General features: G+C 28.2%; 4 protein-coding genes across 6 annotated transcripts in view; 3 read left to right on the forward strand and 1 right to left on the reverse strand.

Moving 5' to 3' along the window:
* LOC119671271 (solute carrier family 41 member 2) overlaps nt 1-3771 on the forward strand; it is a 57583-nt gene extending 53812 nt beyond the window's left edge. For all 3 annotated transcript variants that reach the window (XM_038081829.1, XM_038081828.1, XM_038081827.1), the window contains exons 5-8: nt 597-744; nt 1658-1863; nt 1925-2073; nt 3366-3771. In XM_038081829.1, coding sequence (XP_037937757.1) covers nt 597-744; nt 1658-1863; nt 1925-2073; nt 3366-3566 — 704 coding nt within the window. In that variant the 3' untranslated portion in view covers nt 3567-3771. The remainder of the gene's footprint in view (nt 1-596; nt 745-1657; nt 1864-1924; nt 2074-3365) is intronic.
* The window catches only part of LOC119671269 (zinc finger CCCH domain-containing protein 13-like), a 379289-nt gene that overhangs the window by 122622 nt on the left and 239040 nt on the right, over nt 1-17627 (forward strand). The gene's annotated exons all lie outside the window — the stretch shown is intronic.
* On the forward strand, nt 6551-9638 carry LOC119671272 (cilia- and flagella-associated protein 58). The gene is made up of 5 exons (XM_038081830.1): nt 6551-6872; nt 6944-7000; nt 7059-7121; nt 7177-8341; nt 8974-9638. Exons 1-5 carry the CDS (start codon nt 6817-6819, stop codon nt 9592-9594), a joined length of 1962 nt encoding a protein of 653 aa, XP_037937758.1. The 5' UTR covers nt 6551-6816; the 3' UTR covers nt 9595-9638.
* Nucleotides 10105-13567, reverse strand: LOC119671270 (late secretory pathway protein AVL9 homolog). The gene is made up of 7 exons (XM_038081826.1): nt 13174-13567; nt 12916-13119; nt 12071-12860; nt 11605-12006; nt 11357-11537; nt 11234-11301; nt 10105-10755 (listed from the first exon to the last, which is right to left on the reverse strand). The coding sequence occupies exons 1-7, from the start codon at nt 13243-13245 to the stop codon at nt 10235-10237; spliced, it is 2238 nt and encodes a 745-aa protein (XP_037937754.1). The 5' UTR covers nt 13246-13567; the 3' UTR covers nt 10105-10234.

Raw genomic sequence — 17627 nt, forward strand, 5'->3', positions numbered from 1 at the left:
TGCATTGCATTGAAGTTGATAATTAGTATCCACCTACACCCTTATCCCTACTCCTATCCACATAATCCCTTTCCTCTTCTCCCTTACTGACCGTCATTCAACCCATTCATGTTTTCTACTCGAAAGGTCCCCTTGGGTTTCAACTACAACAATTACTATAGCAACCATCTTCTATGCATCTTAAGTTAATCTAGTTATTGAAATTATTTAATTAAAAAATCATTATGTCGCAGTAAGGTTAAATTAGTTTTTGTAATATTAAAGTTTTTACCAAAAAAAAGCTTTTGATTTAATTATATTAACTTGAAAATATTTAAATTAAAATTATAAAATGGCAGTAAATGTTTTATGTTACTTGAATAATACTTAATTTTTTAATGAATCCTATAATTTTGTTATTTTCAATACTTTATAATGAATATATTGATTTATTTTTATAAAAAAAAATATTATTTTAAAAAAATATTTATTTTTTTCAACATATATTTATATTCTCCTTATGATTATAAGCTAGAAACTGATCTGTTTTATTACAATATATTTTATAAATAAACTATTAGTCATTATTAACTAATTGGTTTGTGAATCTCTTACAGCAACTCATTTATGGATCACGTTCGTTATTGTTGCTTGTTATTTAGTGCTTTTACCTATGTGGGTTGTTGTCGTTCTGAAGAATAAATATACGCGTCCAGTGCTTAAGAATGGCTGGGTTCCTGTACTCTCTGCGCTTTGCATTAGTGGGTAAGTAATTATTTGCGTCTGAAATTTCAGATTCAATATATGTTTGGTATAACTTTTTTTTTGTTTTTGTGTTCAAAGAGCACTTATTGCACACTTGACACTCATACACAATTCTTGAACTATTTTGTTTAATAAACAAATTAGAAAATAATATAATTTCTAGAAAAAAATTTGTTTAAATATTTCAAGCATACTTCAGAGCTCAAATTGCAATAATTATATACATTTTTAGTTATTAGTGAAGTGGCGAATAGAAAAAAAATATATATTCGAAATTATTAATAATAATATAATTTCAAAAATAATTCGCCAAAGCCGCAATAAATTGAATAAGAATTTATAGTTTTTTTTATTAAAAGTTTTTATAACAATTCGAAGCTTAAGTGCACACTTAAAAAGCAATTGAATTATTTTCAGATTTTTTATTTGTCTGTAAATGATTAGGAAAGTATAAAGAATAAATTTAATATTATTAATAAATGCTTAGAACAATAAAATCTGCAAATCATTATATATTAATAAATTTCTATTTTTAAAAATTTTAATATAAAATATTTATAATTAAAAAAAATATATTATATAAATACAAATATTTACCTCTTCTATTTTTACATTTTATAGAAATATTTTTTTGTTAAAAAAAAAATTAATATAAACATGTTTAAAAATAGATATTTATTTATATATAATGAATTATAGATTTTATTGCTCTTATCATTTACATACATGTACAATATACATGTATATATATATAAATATATATGTATATAAATGGATATGTATGTAAATGTGTATGTATATAAATGTATATGTATATAACTGTATATGTATATAAATGTATATGTATATAAATGTATATGTATATAAATGGATATGTATTTAAATGTATATGTTTTTTATTTACTTCTTTTAGTTTGGGTGGTCTTGTTCTCGATGCTGCTGTAGAAATCTTCGACGGTTTCGTTGTGTTTCAACCTATTATTAATGGAATTGGTGGCAATTTGGTTTCAGTGCAAGCAAGTAAAATTTCTACTATGTTACATCAAAGCTCAATTATTGGTATTATACCACCACATACAAAGATTTTTGAATGGCCATGGAAAGCACTTTTCAAAGGAGGTATTATATTTTTCAACAGCTCTTTTAGAGAATTTTTACTTATGTTATTTGTTTCGTTTAGTACCATATGCTAAAACAGCACGTATACTTATTGGCATGTCAATTCCGGGTAACATCTTATTCATATTTGCAGCTGACTATATACATATGTCTACATCGACAGTAACTTTCCCGTTTATTGCATCCTATCTTGTGGCGAGTTTAATACAGGTAAAAATTAATATATTTATATACAAAACAAATATAAATTTTAAGATTGACTGTAAACGAAAGTCAACCTATAAAGCAAGTATTTAAATAGGTAATAAAACACTGTATAAAATGAAAATAGTGATGTAGTGTGAGGTAGTAGTAAAGGTAGGCAAATATATAAATCCTAAACAGGTATGGTTACACATTAGGGATAAGCATATTTATGCGTCATAAGTTATTGTTTAGCACATGGCTATGAATTTATCAAGAAAAGTTATTGGTAAACTAATGAGACATTTACCATACTTACAAATTTTAGGTGGAGATTTGTTAAGAACTTTGATCTCGAAGAAGATCTTTTGGAAATTTGTTGGAGACTATGTTAATGCTGACTAGGGAAACGGAGACTGAAACCACAGCAGACCGATATAGTTTGACATATGGTTAGGGGCTGAAAATAAAAGAATCGGAATAATTAGTTGCTCTCAACTCAATACACGTAGCGAAAGCTCTTGAAAGGAATCAAGTTAACACCAAGGATATATATACCTTGTTTTTTAAATTTTCTTTAACCATGTTGAAAATAAATAACACATTTTTTTTGGAAAGTCTGTTGTATGTCGAATAGTAGAAGCTCCAACAAAATACCAGTCTTTACATCATATAACCAGTCTTTAGACCATAGCACAGCATACAACATACTATCTATACTCTTCATTATTTATCTTTTGTTTTAAATATTCAATATTTATTTTCACGGCTCTAATTCTTCTACTAACAGTCTTATTACAATATATACAAAACATTCCATTAAATTCTGTCAAACTGACTGACTGTGAGCCACGTTTAGATCAGGTCTGGCCACGTTTAAAATAAAATTTAAACTTTATGTAGAGTTTATAATAGAAAAATTAAAAGGAGTTTTAAAGGATCAAGTAAAGGAGTGTTGGAAACTCCATTCTTTATATAAACTCACAAAGTTTATTTTAAAGATTTTTAAGACATATAGTTTATACCATACCTTTGCGAGATTTGTACCCAGATCCTGTGTAACTTAGTTCTAATGCATACGACTACCCAAATCGTAATTCATACAGGTAAATCTAATGACTTTCGAATATAAATCATAGTTTTTATATATATGTGAGAGTATTTGAATATTTATTATTAGTTACTTTATCTATTATTATAAGTTTTTATTTTTCTAAATAAATCTATTATATTTTAGAGTTTTATCATTGTTAATGTTTTTATTATTGATTTTAAAAATCTTAAAACTTTATATAAACTTAATTTCAATATATTTATAGGTGATGCTACTCTTGTATATTGCTCATATTATTGTACATGCTATGTGGAAATGGAAAATAGATCCAGATAATTCTTCTATACCATATTTGACTGCCCTAGGCGATTTACTTGGTTCCAGTTTGCTGGCGTTGGCGTTCCTTTTCTTGCTTTCAATCAATCAAGAATATGGTGCAAATATGGAACAATTTAATGCACTGTAAATCGATAGTAATGAATTCATCCAAAGAGAATGGAAAGAATGAAACTTTTAAAAATTCTCAATTTAAAATATATATATTTTTTTTAAATGCTTAAATGCCTTTTAAAATGCATAAATTGAATGATATTAACAACTCGAAAGAGCAAACGAGAGAGACAGAGAGAAAGCGTCAAGGATCAGTAAAATTTTAAACCTTCCGTACCTAAAAGCATTAAATATTTATTATTTTAAATAAATTAATTAAAATATTTAAAAGTTAAATATTCAAAAAAAAATTACTTAATTTATTAAAAAATTGTAAAAAGTATTTAAAATGAGTAAACACTCAAATTAAACGAAAATAATTTAATGTTAATTATTCAAATATAGATAATGAGACTAAAGAACTATAGGTGAAATTTAGTTAACAAATACAGCAAACTACAATAATTAATCGAAAAAATCGCAACATTATATATACATATTATAGTTAAAAAAAATTACACGATTTAGTATAGCATAATGTATCCTTTCTGGATTTTTAATGCATTCTTTCAATTTCAATGAATATAATTTCAATTTCTTCTATTATTAATTATCGCCATTAGCATAATTGCATTATTTTTAAATAAAATCTAATACAACTATTATAATTTCTTAAGATTTATATTTGCTAAATATTCTTTTAAGCCAAATAAGAGTTAATTATGAAAACTTCGAAACAATAATTAATAATAATTACTTAAATGTAACGAAAACAAAACTTAACACGCGTACAGATTTGATTTTTTACAAATCTTTTTGTTGTTATTTTGTATATAATATATTTTCATTATATGATTTCTTAGAAATGCTTACAAATTCCTTATACATTTGCATGTATGTGTATTATTTAGTATTGTTTTAAATATAATTTAATTTAAAATTTATTATGTCGTTTTCCTTAAAGCATTTTATACTTTTACATATTCTCAATGTTCGTTGTTTAATTAAAAAAAAAAATTTTATATTCTATTTTTTAATTTATGTGTAAATTATTAAAATTTTAATTTTAACGAATTTTTAGTTATATATATTTTTATGTTATTACTAAGTTTATTTAGTTTTTAATTATATAAAAGTTTTGTGGTTGTCTAAACAGAAACAGAGAATTGAGACGTTTTAACGGGATATGTGATCGATATTAATTTTAAAAAATATTTTAAGTTAAAATATATTGTATTAATAAACAATAATTTAAACTAATTATATACAATAAATGTATTACGAAAAACTTAAATGTGTTAATTAAAGAAATTAAAACGATATACTAAAATTTGGATAATTTTTATTTTTTTAAAATTTGTCTTTAAATCAGTGTTACTCCACTTTTTTTGTGGTACTTTCGTGGGCATTAATACTAACGGTTTCAAAATAGATGAAAGTGTCAGCAGTGATATGTTGTCCTAAAAATTGGGTGTCTTAGCACTTCGCTTCAACTATCGAACCGTTGCAATAACTTTCAGGCAGAAATAAAAGTGATTCCCTACGCAACAAAATGGATTCTATACAACAAGATTTCCGATATAAAGGTCAATATATTCTCGAACAGCCAAGCTGCTAAACGCTAAAGCTATTTTTTTAATAGTTCAAGAATGCCTGGTTTCTTTAAACGAGTTAGACATTTCGGGTAACTGCAGAGTGAACGACCTTAATAAGGTACGAACTCTGCTTCCTAACATTCATTTCTTAAATATTGGGATCCCATTTGAAACAGCTAAGCAGATAAAATTCTCTTAAAAATATAGGAGTATAGCCTTTGAAAGAAAAAAATGACTGACAGATCTTAAGATCAACCAAGTCCAAACTGCAAAAGAAACGTACCACTGCGTATTCAGAACATATATGACGAGATTAGATCCACCCTACCCTATAAAGACACTTGTCGCGGTTGAGGTTCTGTATTTCATTACATGTTTCAAGTTTCCATCATTGGCTAGACCAAGATTCAACATTTTCGGAGCCCCTTTCCTTACTGATCTGACAGAACTGTTATCTTACGAAATTAAGTAATTGGCCAGTTTATACATTTATCAGTTTGGTTAATTTTTACTTGAATGAAGAAGTGTCTTTCAGTATTCTTCGTTTGTTGATCATTAGTCTGCGTATTAGCAATGCTAATTGCTGGTAATACGACAGGCACAATCAAAAGTTACTCTCTGGGGTCACCTTGAGAAAAATTATTTTAAGTTAACTGTCTTTAAACAAATACAATAGATTTTCAGAGTGGACAAATCTACCTGTAGAAGTCACATTTCAGACTTATCGTGAAAGAATAACGTATCGCTTCATCAATATTAAAAGAACAACAATAATATCGTTATCTTATAGAGGTTGTATGAGAGCGAAAGTTTGTTTTTGTGTTCTAAATTTCTAAGTTTTAATTAGTTCATATCTGTTTATAAGTAGCAAGCTTTACGTGAGAAGTGTTGTCATATTTATATCTAAATCACTTTATCAAAATGAAATTACATTAGGTACTTAGTGAGCTACGTCTTTTTGCAGGACAGGATCCCATTATCCAACTGGTTGTTTTTACAGAAAACAACTGTAAGAAGCCACTTTTTACGAGAGCTTGATACTTCATTGCTTAAGCTATACATTATATACAAAATACAATATATTATATACAATATATTAAGCAGCTCGAAGTGATACACAAAAATTAAATGCACTTTCGCCTTTGCTGGCTAGTATATCTTCAATGTTTTTTTTTTGCTTTGTGAAGCACTTATATTCTAAAAATATATTCTAAAAAGAGTCATATGCTGTGTTTGTATTTTTCTATTTTTCCGATTATTCATATTTTTATTAATTTTCAATCAGTTTGATTAGTTTGTTTAAGTAATATTGAAAATTATAACATTAAAACATTGAAATCTAAAAAATTTTTTATAATAATTTATTTAAATCATAAAATATATATAAATCAATTAATAATGAATTAAAAATTAATTTTCATTAGTTAATTATTTATCAGATAATTAAATTCTGTATATCGCTCTTAAAACTTCATTTTCTCGATTTTATTGAATCTATTGTGAATATCTACTGTCAACTGTGAGTCGAAACAGTATTTAATCGAGTCTCGCTTATGTTAGAGCGCTGACAGTTGAATTTACAAAAATATTGACCGGTTTCGAAGCATATTGGTTGTTTGATTTGTATTAATAATTTTATTAAGTTCTTATAGAGAAAAGAAAAAGTATTAGCTTAGTATAAATTAGTTAAATATGCAGCATCCACGTCGCACTTCGGAGTTTCAAGATGTCGATAGTAGAATTTCAAGGTATTTTTTTTTCTAATTGCTACAATTATTTTTCTTATCACGAGGAAAAACTTTTAATTGAAATTTTGCAGGCAGAGCCAACGTGCAATGACGCTTACTCCAAGCACTGTCCAAAAACTGCCACTTAGGTAAATTAAATCAAACGATAAATTAATTTATAACACTTGACTGTTTTATTTATTTTAGGCAAAGTCGATTACCAAGACAAACGCCGACACCAATTAAAACGCAAAAATCCACCACAAATCCGTCTGTTAAAATTGTTAAAAATTGAAAGTAACAAAAATAATAATATTTTTTACAGGCCAACCCGTTTACCTACGCGTCCTTCTTCCAATGATCGTGCAACAACATCGTCGCGTGGTGTTACTCCTCAAAAATCTGCTACTCCATTGGCAAAGTCAGCTGCAACTTATACTGCTGAAAAACAGCGTACTGGCACCGGTTCCATGCACAACGACAAAAAATGGGTACAAGAACAAACGCAACGCATTACCGATTACTTGCGGGAGGCGGCTGCTAAAAACAGCATACCAGGCATTACCGCAGAATTTTTTACGCGTAGTGGTTTACGTCAAATGTCCATTAAGCAGTTTGTAGCTATATTTAATCATTTTTTGCATTTTATATCGGGTAATCGCTTTACTGTTGGTTCGAATCATGTCGAGGACATAACAAACATTTTACAAAAAATAAATTATCCCCACGCGGTATCAAAATCCTGGTTGAAAACACCAAACACACAACACTCTTTTGGTTACGTGATAGTACTTTTCGATTATATGATGGATTTTGCGCCAGTCGCAAATGAAGACGAGTTTGAGTTCGAATTCGAATTTGAAGATCCAAAAGATTATGTTAGTGCTGAAACGGAAACCGATCGCTATAAAATGCCTGATGCCGAATTTCAATCAATTTTACTTAAACATGCTGAGCAAAGCTTCAAGCTATGGGATAAAAATCTAACGGATGAATATAATAGTTTGAAGAAGCAAACAAGTGATTTGTTAATACAAAAAAAATGCAATCTTCCAGATAAAGCAGCGCTTGAGTGTGAAGTCGAGAACTTAAAAAAAGATCAAGCAAAATTGGAAGATCAACGTGTGGTAGTACCAGAGTCTGAAGAAAATAAATATGAAGAGTTAGAGCGCGCACTGAGTGCTATATTGGACGAACAAGAAACTATAAGCCAGGAAACTGAGGAAAGTAGTTTAGTAATAAAGCAGTTGGAAACGAAAAAAATTGATATTGAGAATGAAATTGCACAACTAAAAGGCGAAATTGGTGAGTTGGGCACTGCAATACGTGCACAAACTTGCACTGTCGATGAACGTAATAACTTATTAGAAAAATTAGAGCAATGTAAACATGTTCTGAAGACTAAGGATCGTGAGATGAATGAACTTGAAAATTACAATCATCAACAACAAGTTTTGCATATAGGTGCGAAGGCACAGTTAACGAAAAAGGTAATATATGTTTTATAAAAAATTTATTACTTATAGTCATCATCTACATTAATTTAGAAATTATTATTATACTTAATAGAACTAATACGGCCCACAATTGTGACAAAATTTCTCAAAAGTTTGAAATTGAACTAGTTGAGCGAAATGCTGCACTAAAGATCTTTTAGGTCGCAGTTCACGCATAGCGAAACCGCTATGTTACGTATAAATAAATCTTTCCCCAGAAATGTAGCCTAATTTCAACTCTACTTTTCCTGACCATACATATGAGATGTATTGATTAATAGCAAAAATTCTTTACATAAATTTACCTATATATGCCTTTACTTCAATTTAACATCACTTCACTATGCTTACCCTATTTCATTTTGTAATTTTTATCATCCACATAATGCTTGAATTTTTCAGGTCAACAAAAACATATACTGGTATTATCCCTGCCAGTAGTGATGATCCACCCATACGCTAATATCTTCACCATAACATACAATCCATATTCTTACTTCCCCCTACATTCCATCGTAATCCATATAATTCTTTCATGCAGTGAAGACCTATACCTCAGCACAAATATGATTTTTCAAAACTGTATTTAAATTGATTCTATTACTAAATATTTGTTTTCATTTAAGATTGAGTCTATCAACTCGCAAATACGTGAGCTATCCTATTCACAAATAGGATCAGATATTGAATCATATGAAATACCCGTAAATCCAGACAGTGAAGATTTGAAAAATGCTATACCAATCCTGAAAACAATACGTGAGCAGTTAAGACAGAAGAGTGATGAAAACGAGAAAGCACTGAAGCAATATGAAGATAAAATATTGCAAATTAGTAATGAAATCGATGAAGTGCTCTTACCCAAAAGCAGATCCATAAGCCATACACTTACGACCGCACAGAAAACTTTAGCGAGTGTTGAAGAACAAACGGAGAATATGCGTAAAGCATACGAAAGCAAAGCAGATATTTTGCTTGCAAATATAAAGGAGTTGGATGATTTTATTTTGACTTATGAGAAAATTGTAATCGAGAAGAAGGAAGAAGTGCAACAACTGAAAGAACAAAACGAAAAGTTTATGTCTGAAGTAGAGGAGAAGTACCACGCATTGGCCGATGCGCGCGAAGACTACCTAACCAAATATGACCAGACTTTGAATGTAGCCAAAGAAAAGCTGGTGGAAGTGAGAACAGTTGTTGACGAGACGGATCAAGTTTTGGCCAATTTAAAATTGAATACAAATTAAGCGTAAACAGTTTTTATTAGTTTTTAATCTTTAAATGCATTTTAAATAATTTTTATTTATTTATTTAATTTAAACACATGCAAATGTACACTACAATTATTTTTAAAATGAATTATGAGAAAAGTAAATTGTTATTTTCTTCACATTTAACAAAACGTTGTTTTTTTCTTCTTTATTATTATTGCCGCTTATTTTATTTAATGTTAATGAATGTTTTTGGTTTGGTTTAAGTATTTGAATTGCACTTTTATTTAATAGTTTGTGTGTTTAACTTGAAAAGATTTAAAAATTAATTTCATACTATAATGTTTAATTTTGGGTAAAACATTTCCGTACATGTATTTTAAAATCTATTGAATGTGTTGTTTATAGAGATCAAAGCAGTTAAATTAATATTTTAATTTAATTTGGGTTTGCTTTTAAAATATAAACCACTTACGTTAACATAATAATAAATAATTTAAATAAACAATTTGGCCAATTATGCACGGGTGCATTTAATATGTAATAAATAAATAGAATTATGTAGTATGTATATGTAAACTTAATTGTAAAATTTGTTTTTGTAATTTATGCACTCCAAATGTATAGCAATTTCAATATATCAAGCCTTATATCAAGAATTGATATCATTTGTGGTTTACACAATAAATATTTCGCCATTGCTACGTTGTGGCTCCTCATGAGATGCATTGGCATCGCATCTTGGTATTACTTGAGCCGTTGTAAGTGTGCGTTTGTCAAGCATTTCAGCTTCCTTTCCAATCTCAACGATGCCCTGCTGCTGAGTCTGTGTCTGTAAGGCTGCTTCTTCAGCTTCAGATGGTGGCTTATTTTCTTCTGTTCTTATTATATTTTCATCCTCTTCTAATTCCTCTGCACTATCTATTAGTTTCTCACTACCCGCAGTAGAGGAACTGCAATTGCCATTAGTTGAGCATAATTTTGTTTCGTCCAAATGTATATTGACAGCCACCTCTATTTCTTCCTCATTGTCGTTCTTACTATTTTGGAATGTAACTGAGATTTCTTGTGTTTGTTGACTTGTAGCACTAATTGTTGCATTATCATTATTTATTGGAGATGTGCTCTGCGCTGGAGCAGTTGTTATAGAGGACCACCAGTTTGAGAATGCGCCTTTGGCCTGTGAAATGGCGCCGCCTGTAAGTTGTTAAAGAATTGTTTAATTAGTTTTTTAAAACTATTTAGTTTTTATTTCATTAACACACACACACAACTTCATTTTTATTGGGTGCAAACAAACGTTTGATTCCAATTGGTACTGCAATTGGTAATATAATATCAGGATCATTGCTTTATTCAGAAGTTAATTAAGGCGGGTTACGATTAGGTTACACATATATATATGTAAATTAAGAAAATATCAAATGAAAAAATATAAAATCAGATAACTAATCACGTCATTTGCAGATCATATAGTTAACATGGCAAAATAACCGGTCTAGTACAGCCGGGGGGAAACACACTCAATACTATTTATACTCCAAAGATAGAGTGTTACCTACTGGATTTTAGACGCTTCTTACGACAGGCATACCTTACCTAGGGAATATTCGAATCTATTTACCCCTTTTCCACGTAAGTAATCATTTAATAATCTTAATGTATATATACTTGCCTACAGCACGGCTTGTAGTATTGACGGCTTGATTAATTTTGCGACCACTTTCGCTGTTCTGCATAGTTCTAAAAAAAAGAATTTCTTTATACTTGCTGAGAAAAGTCTATACCTTAAGCATACTGTGCAATTTTTAATTTCATATCGGCCACCGATAATGTACCCGCAAATGGATGACCGGCTGGCAGATTTTCAAAAAATTCTGGTTCAGGTCGTACATCATACCACTCTTGAAAACATTGTGTCCTCTTAAAAGCATGCATGAAATGTGCATTGAAATTGTCATTATCCTTAGGCGTTGCATCTGAAAGGAAAAGGAAATTGTATGATAAATATTGTAATTTTCGAATACCAAATGCGCCGCTACAAACCACTGGCAACAGCTGTGCGCAATAATGCCAATATATATCCCTGAAATTGTTCACGTATCCAGTTTTCGCTTCCTTCAGCATCTTCTTTAGGTGCATGAACGTGTTTTAATACAAAATCCATAAATCGCAAGTCCTCCGTATTTAACACAATTTGTCGCCTCAAATCCTGATCATGTATATCCATGCTACCATTCTCAATATCAATAAGCACATCAGCAAGTTGTCGTTTTTGTCTAAAGAGCACATTTGAAGTACCAATTACATAGCTAAGAACAGATGGATCTGATAAAAGATCCATATATGGCAACGAAAGATAAGGCAAGCAAAGATTTCCACTAGCAAATATTGAGATAGGTGCACGGTATTCATCCGGATTTATAGCAGACAATGTTGAAAGTGTAGCTATAAATAAGAAAAAGTTATGAAAATATTTAATATTGTCACTTAAAAATCTTAAAAAACTTACAAACTAAAGCATCTACACTTGACTCTCTAGTCAAGGAATTACTGCGATCATTACGTTTGCCCTGTATATCTGTATATTCTGTAGAGTCCAAACGATTAAGCTCTTTTGTTGATTGGGTTGTTGAATTTGATTGTGGTGTAGTATCACCACTGCCTGATTGACTCGCCGCTGATGCTGCTGAAGATATTAACGTACAAGTAAATTCATCCACTGCCTCTACACAACTATTTGTATCTGGTGATATTTTATTTCCATCATCAGATGGCAAATCTCCGATAACTTCGGTTTCTGTTTCATGCAAAGCAGCAGCTTCTCTCTGAATAGAATCAGTATAATCTGGCATTGGTGATAATGGACGAGATGTACGTACGCACGCTACTTCTTGAAAACCTTTCTCTAATAAACGTGGTATTAAAGAAGCGATACCCAGTATAAGAACGCACATGCCACGCACTGGAGAACCAAAACAAACAATGCGTCTTTGAAGAAGGAAAAGCTTAAATAATATCAGTGTTTTGTGCCTCCAATGCAAAACAATTTCACGTAATGATAATCCAACATGAAAATGCCGTAACGGACGTCGCGATTCATCATCCAGCAAGCAAGCATTCAATTGCTGATAAGCTTTCACCAACAAGTCGGTACACGAAAAATCGCCCTGATCGAAAAATGCATCCGCAATTAGTGACAATTTTACCTCGATATATCCATAAATGGGCAAACGCGTCAAAATACAAACTGATTTTTGTACAGTGCTGCGCGTTACATCTGCAGTGCGTATTTTCAATTTCTATGTGGGAAGACTATTTATTACTAAGGACAGTTGAGTGGTTTCCTTTACATACCTCTACTGGAATTTGACGATAGCATGAAATTCCATAAACGCTTTCGGTTGGTTCCATTAAGCTAGGCAAGTTAAAAAATACAGTATCTTCAACAAAATTATGTGAGCCATCAGGCAATGCCAATGTAGGTAAATATTTCCAACCGGATGGGCACTCATTCTTACCCGTTGAACCGGGTATTAATGGTGGATGTGAAAATTCAACCTAGTATATATTAAAGTTTAGATTTTGATACAGTTCAACAGTATAAAAACAAACCTGGCAACCAAGTTTGTGGTGAAACCCTACTACCAATATATGCAGCACTGGCTTGCTTTCCGGTGTACTCATTTTTTCCTTATAAATAAAAATTCACTGTCCGACTCTTAATGTGTCACAATTGGCGACTTCAAGTCGCGACCTCTGTATGCAGTCTCAATAATTGCGGTATGATATGGGAACTAATTACAAAATGTACACCCTACCTCTTCTACCTGATCTTCTATGAATCGGATGACATTTATAACACACACTTTTGTTATTTCAGTTATTACATTTAATATTATTCTATTATCGACTGATTTTTCGTCAATAAATCATTTACAATTTACACATAATAATTTGAAATTATTTATTGTGTTTTGGTTCGACGACTTGATTGATACGTCGTAAGAAAAACACTTGCAAAATTTTTGCAGCTGTGGTTGGGTATCAATGTAAATAATCAGCATTGCCAACAAAGAAAAAAATTCAGTATTACAAAACTGATAAAAGATTTTAAAACAACAATTTTTTTTTGCTTATTATATCCACTAACGAGGATAATATACTGTACAAAATGCTTTCATGTAAATGAGCTCATTATCAATAAATTAGCTCACTTAAGGCAGAAAATGTGGAATACAACCCTTAAAAATAAATTTCTCAGAAGGGAAATTACCAAAATATGATATATGTGTCATATATTTTATATGTAAAATGTAAACAAATAACAGCTGAGCTGTAAACAAAGGCACTGAAGAATTGAGTAATTAACAAAATCCTTGTTTTTATTAATCCAATATGTAATTGATATATGAAATATATATAAATGATTCAATATATCAATTATTTGCATTTAATTTTTGTGGATGATATATTATTAAGTGAAGAGAACTTCAGCAGCGTAAATCATGTAATCAAATATAAATGAGCAAGTGTCTAAATGAGATAGTGTTACATTCACACACTATACATTATAAATTTTAATTTTTAACTAACACATATTAATTTTTTAGTATTATGAAGTATTTATACTTAATAAAATATTAATAAAAAAGTATAACATAAAATTATATTATGTTTATAAACTATGTAATTGTTCTCAATAAAAAACTAATAAACTTAATTGCACTTTGTTTTTATCTTTTTTTTAATTTTCTTCAATTAGTTGATTGAAATTTTAATTTTAAAACAATAAATTATTGTACTAATATAAAATGATAATATATCTATACATCACTAATTTTTTTGTAATATAATATTTTTAAAATATTTTTTTTGTATGCTTTCTTCCTCGATTTTGTTCTTGTTTCTAAATTTTAGAAATAAATAAATATACTACTGATAAAATATCAAGAAAAGCTGTTGAACATCGAGTAAAAATAAATTATTTATTTATTATAAAAATATAATTATTAAAACAACGACCTTAAATTCCATATTTCTAAAAATATCTCAAAATTTACATTCAAATTATTATATGGCAAAAAAGACAGAAAGACTCACTCGTTGCAATACATCTCTGCGTTTAAAACAAGTTTAATTTTAAAAAATAATGGGATTTTATACAAACCGGTAAGGTAATTTAATTTGACATTTGTCTTATTTAGTTTAAATATTTATTTATTGTCTTTGCAGTATTGTTTAAATGTCTGTATTTATAATGGATGATATATTGAAATGGATAAAGTTTCAGCAAACTATTATTAATTTCTGTTATGTTTTCCAATTAGTACCTTTACCGCTATATGTGGTTAATTTTATTAAATTATAAGAAACTGCAGAAATACAAGAACTGGGAAGCGGGATTACAAGATTTGATTGCAAAAGCAAAAGATATATATTATATATATGATATATATAATATAGTATATGATATATGTAAAATAATATATGATACATATAATATAATATGTGATATATATAATGTAATATATGTTATATATAATATATCGTATACTAAAATATGCTTTTAATGTAGTTTGTTTAAGGTTTTGAATTGATAGTATTAGAAATTGTAAATAAAATGTGTGATTAAATTGACCAAATTTATTTTTAACACAATTAAAAGTCCATGAATTGTGCATGGAACGAACCAGTTCTTTTTTCTCTTCGCTTCTGATATTACCTCCGACACACTTTAACGGTCTGCATTGACTAAGCCAATGGTAATTGCAGTGACCTTTAAGTTTATGGTCTCAAAGAGTATTTTATTTTCTGTTGATTTAATTAAAATATAAATACTCCCTTTAACCACATACTTATTCATTTATATCACATACCACATAACCTACCTCCACCATTTTTAATACATCGTAACCCGAATATTCGTTTGATTATATAGTCATATTTCCTGCTTTGTCTTCAGTATTCGGGAACTACAATATTGAATACTTTCTTCAGTGTTGAGGAAAGTGTTCACATATTTCAGTCTTAGTCAACTGTATTATCTCCTCTTAAGGTATACTTTATGTTTCCTTTAAGATTTACGATAGTTTTCAACTCACCTAGGTTAAATATGCCCGATGATATCTGATTCTGTCACAAAACCTCTATTATAAGAGCTTTTTAGATGTCATAAACGGTTTCAATTGGTTTTAAACTAGCATCGGTTAAATATGCTTCTATTTTAAAAGTTTTTCAAGTCAGCTGCAAGATGTACAATTAAGAAATATCTATGCTTTCATTAAATTATCAGAACGGTTTAAAATCCTCTAACTTTTATGATGACCCATTGAAATATATAGATTATAATATCTAATATTTTCGTAATAATTCAAGAATACTAATGGCGTATTGGCGTAAGTGAATCATAATATCTAATATCTTCGTAATAATCCATTGAATATATCTAATATCTTCGTAATAATCCATTGAATATATCTAATATCTTCGTAATAATCCATTGAATACTAATGGCCCATTGGCATGAGTGGGTCAGTATATTTAATATATAATTCTCGTAATAACCGTTTTATAACTAATCTATAATAAATTAAGAATCCAGATATTTTATATTTTTAAATATTTATTCCATTTATTCTTTTTAAGACAATAACAATAATTTCTTTTTTCTTTTTATGTTTTTATGTTTTTTAGAAGAATTTTTTCGTATGAAGTTTCAGAAAATATTAAAATTTTTTTCCTTATTTATTTAGTACACACCAAAAAATATTTATTTTTATTTAATCTTTCTTTTTGTTTGTTTATGTTTTGTTTAACAATCTCTTTTATGTTTTAAACTTAGTTTTTGCTACAAAGTGTTTTTTGTTTGTTTTACAAAATATTTTATTTTTTGCTTTTATGCTTTTATGTATAAATTTCACATATTTTTGCTATAAGTTTTAAGTTTAAAAACATTAAAGTACAAATTTTAATTTTAAGAACTTTAATTTCAATTTTCTTTGGATTTTTCTCAAAGTATTTTTTGTTTTTTAAATATTTATTTATTAAATAAATTTTACTCATTGAGTAGAATATTTTTGCTTAATTAATTTAACTAAATATTTTTGTTTTTTGTTTTTAATTTTTTTTTTTTGTTAATTTAATTATTTGTATTTTTACTTTTTGAAGATGGCTTAAGTTTTCACATCAACATCACAAATATTGAGTTTAAAAATATTTTAAAATTTTCGTTGATACTTTTTATGCAAAGTTTTTATATTTAAATTTTACAAATAATTTGTTATTTTTATTTATTAATATTTTTTACAATTAAATTACAAAACTGTTTACAACGCTACTTTGAGCTAACGTTACGGTTTCACTTTTGACTCTTCTGCTTTGCTGCTTTCCATACAAAAAATTTTAATAAATATATTTTCGCTTCAATAAAATTGCGAAAATTGTTTCATTCGCCCAATTTTAGTTTATTTAAAATTGCTAACTAATTTTTAAATTTTGTGATATTCATTCGAACCTTTTGCGCTTAAAATACACAAACTCTTGTTTCCCAACGATTTTAATATAATTATTATTTATTACAAAAATAATTAAAATTCCAATAAAATTATTGTTAATGTTTAAAACATTAAAAAAAATTGATTTTGCTTTATTTAAATATTTTTAAATTTTATAATTTTGTTATGTATCAGCACATTTTTTTTACAAATTTAACTAGAAATAATTTTATATAAACAAAGTAAGCAAAATATTTTTATATTTATATTTTGAAGCTTAAAACATTTAACTTAATTGTATTTTATTTTTTTACAAAAATTTGCTTAATTTTAAAAATTGCACACTTAAAATAATTTGTTATGCTAAAGTTTAAAAATTAAAAAAATTATTTTACAACATAGTTTTTTAATTTTAAATTTGCATTTTTTTCTTTGTTTTGCAATTGAGTGTTTATGATTTTAAATGGTTGTTACAAATTTTATGTAAAAGTCGCCTTAGTTGCTCAACAAATAATTTAAATATAATATATACTTAAATATATGTATATATGTATGTTCAATATTAATTTACAA

Source organism: Teleopsis dalmanni, chromosome 1, assembly GCF_002237135.1.
Source record: "Teleopsis dalmanni isolate 2A chromosome 1, ASM223713v2, whole genome shotgun sequence".
Taxonomy (NCBI): domain Eukaryota; kingdom Metazoa; phylum Arthropoda; class Insecta; order Diptera; family Diopsidae; genus Teleopsis; species Teleopsis dalmanni.

What these genes read in the sequence shown, in the direction of transcription:
- LOC119671272 (XM_038081830.1), top strand. Translation starts at nt 6,817, where the DNA reads ATGCAGCATCCACGTCGCACTTCGGAGTTTCAAGATGTCGATAGTAGA. An exon ending in GTCCAAAAACTGCCACTTAG is followed by an intron (nt 7,001 to 7,058) that starts GTAAATTAAATC and finishes TATTTATTTTAG; the next exon opens with GCAAAGTCGATTACCAAGAC. An exon ending in CAAAAATCCACCACAAATCC is followed by an intron (nt 7,122 to 7,176) that starts GTCTGTTAAAAT and finishes TATTTTTTACAG; the next exon opens with GCCAACCCGTTTACCTACGC.
- LOC119671270 (XM_038081826.1), bottom strand. Translation starts at nt 13,245, where the DNA reads ATGAGTACACCGGAAAGCAAGCCAGTGCTGCATATATTGGTAGTAGGG. An exon ending in ATCGTCAAATTCCAGTAGAG is followed by an intron (nt 12,861 to 12,915) that starts GTATGTAAAGGA and finishes CTTCCCACATAG; the next exon opens with AAATTGAAAATACGCACTGC. An exon ending in TACTACAAGCCGTGCTGTAG is followed by an intron (nt 10,756 to 11,233) that starts GCAAGTATATAT and finishes AACAACTTACAG; the next exon opens with GCGGCGCCATTTCACAGGCC.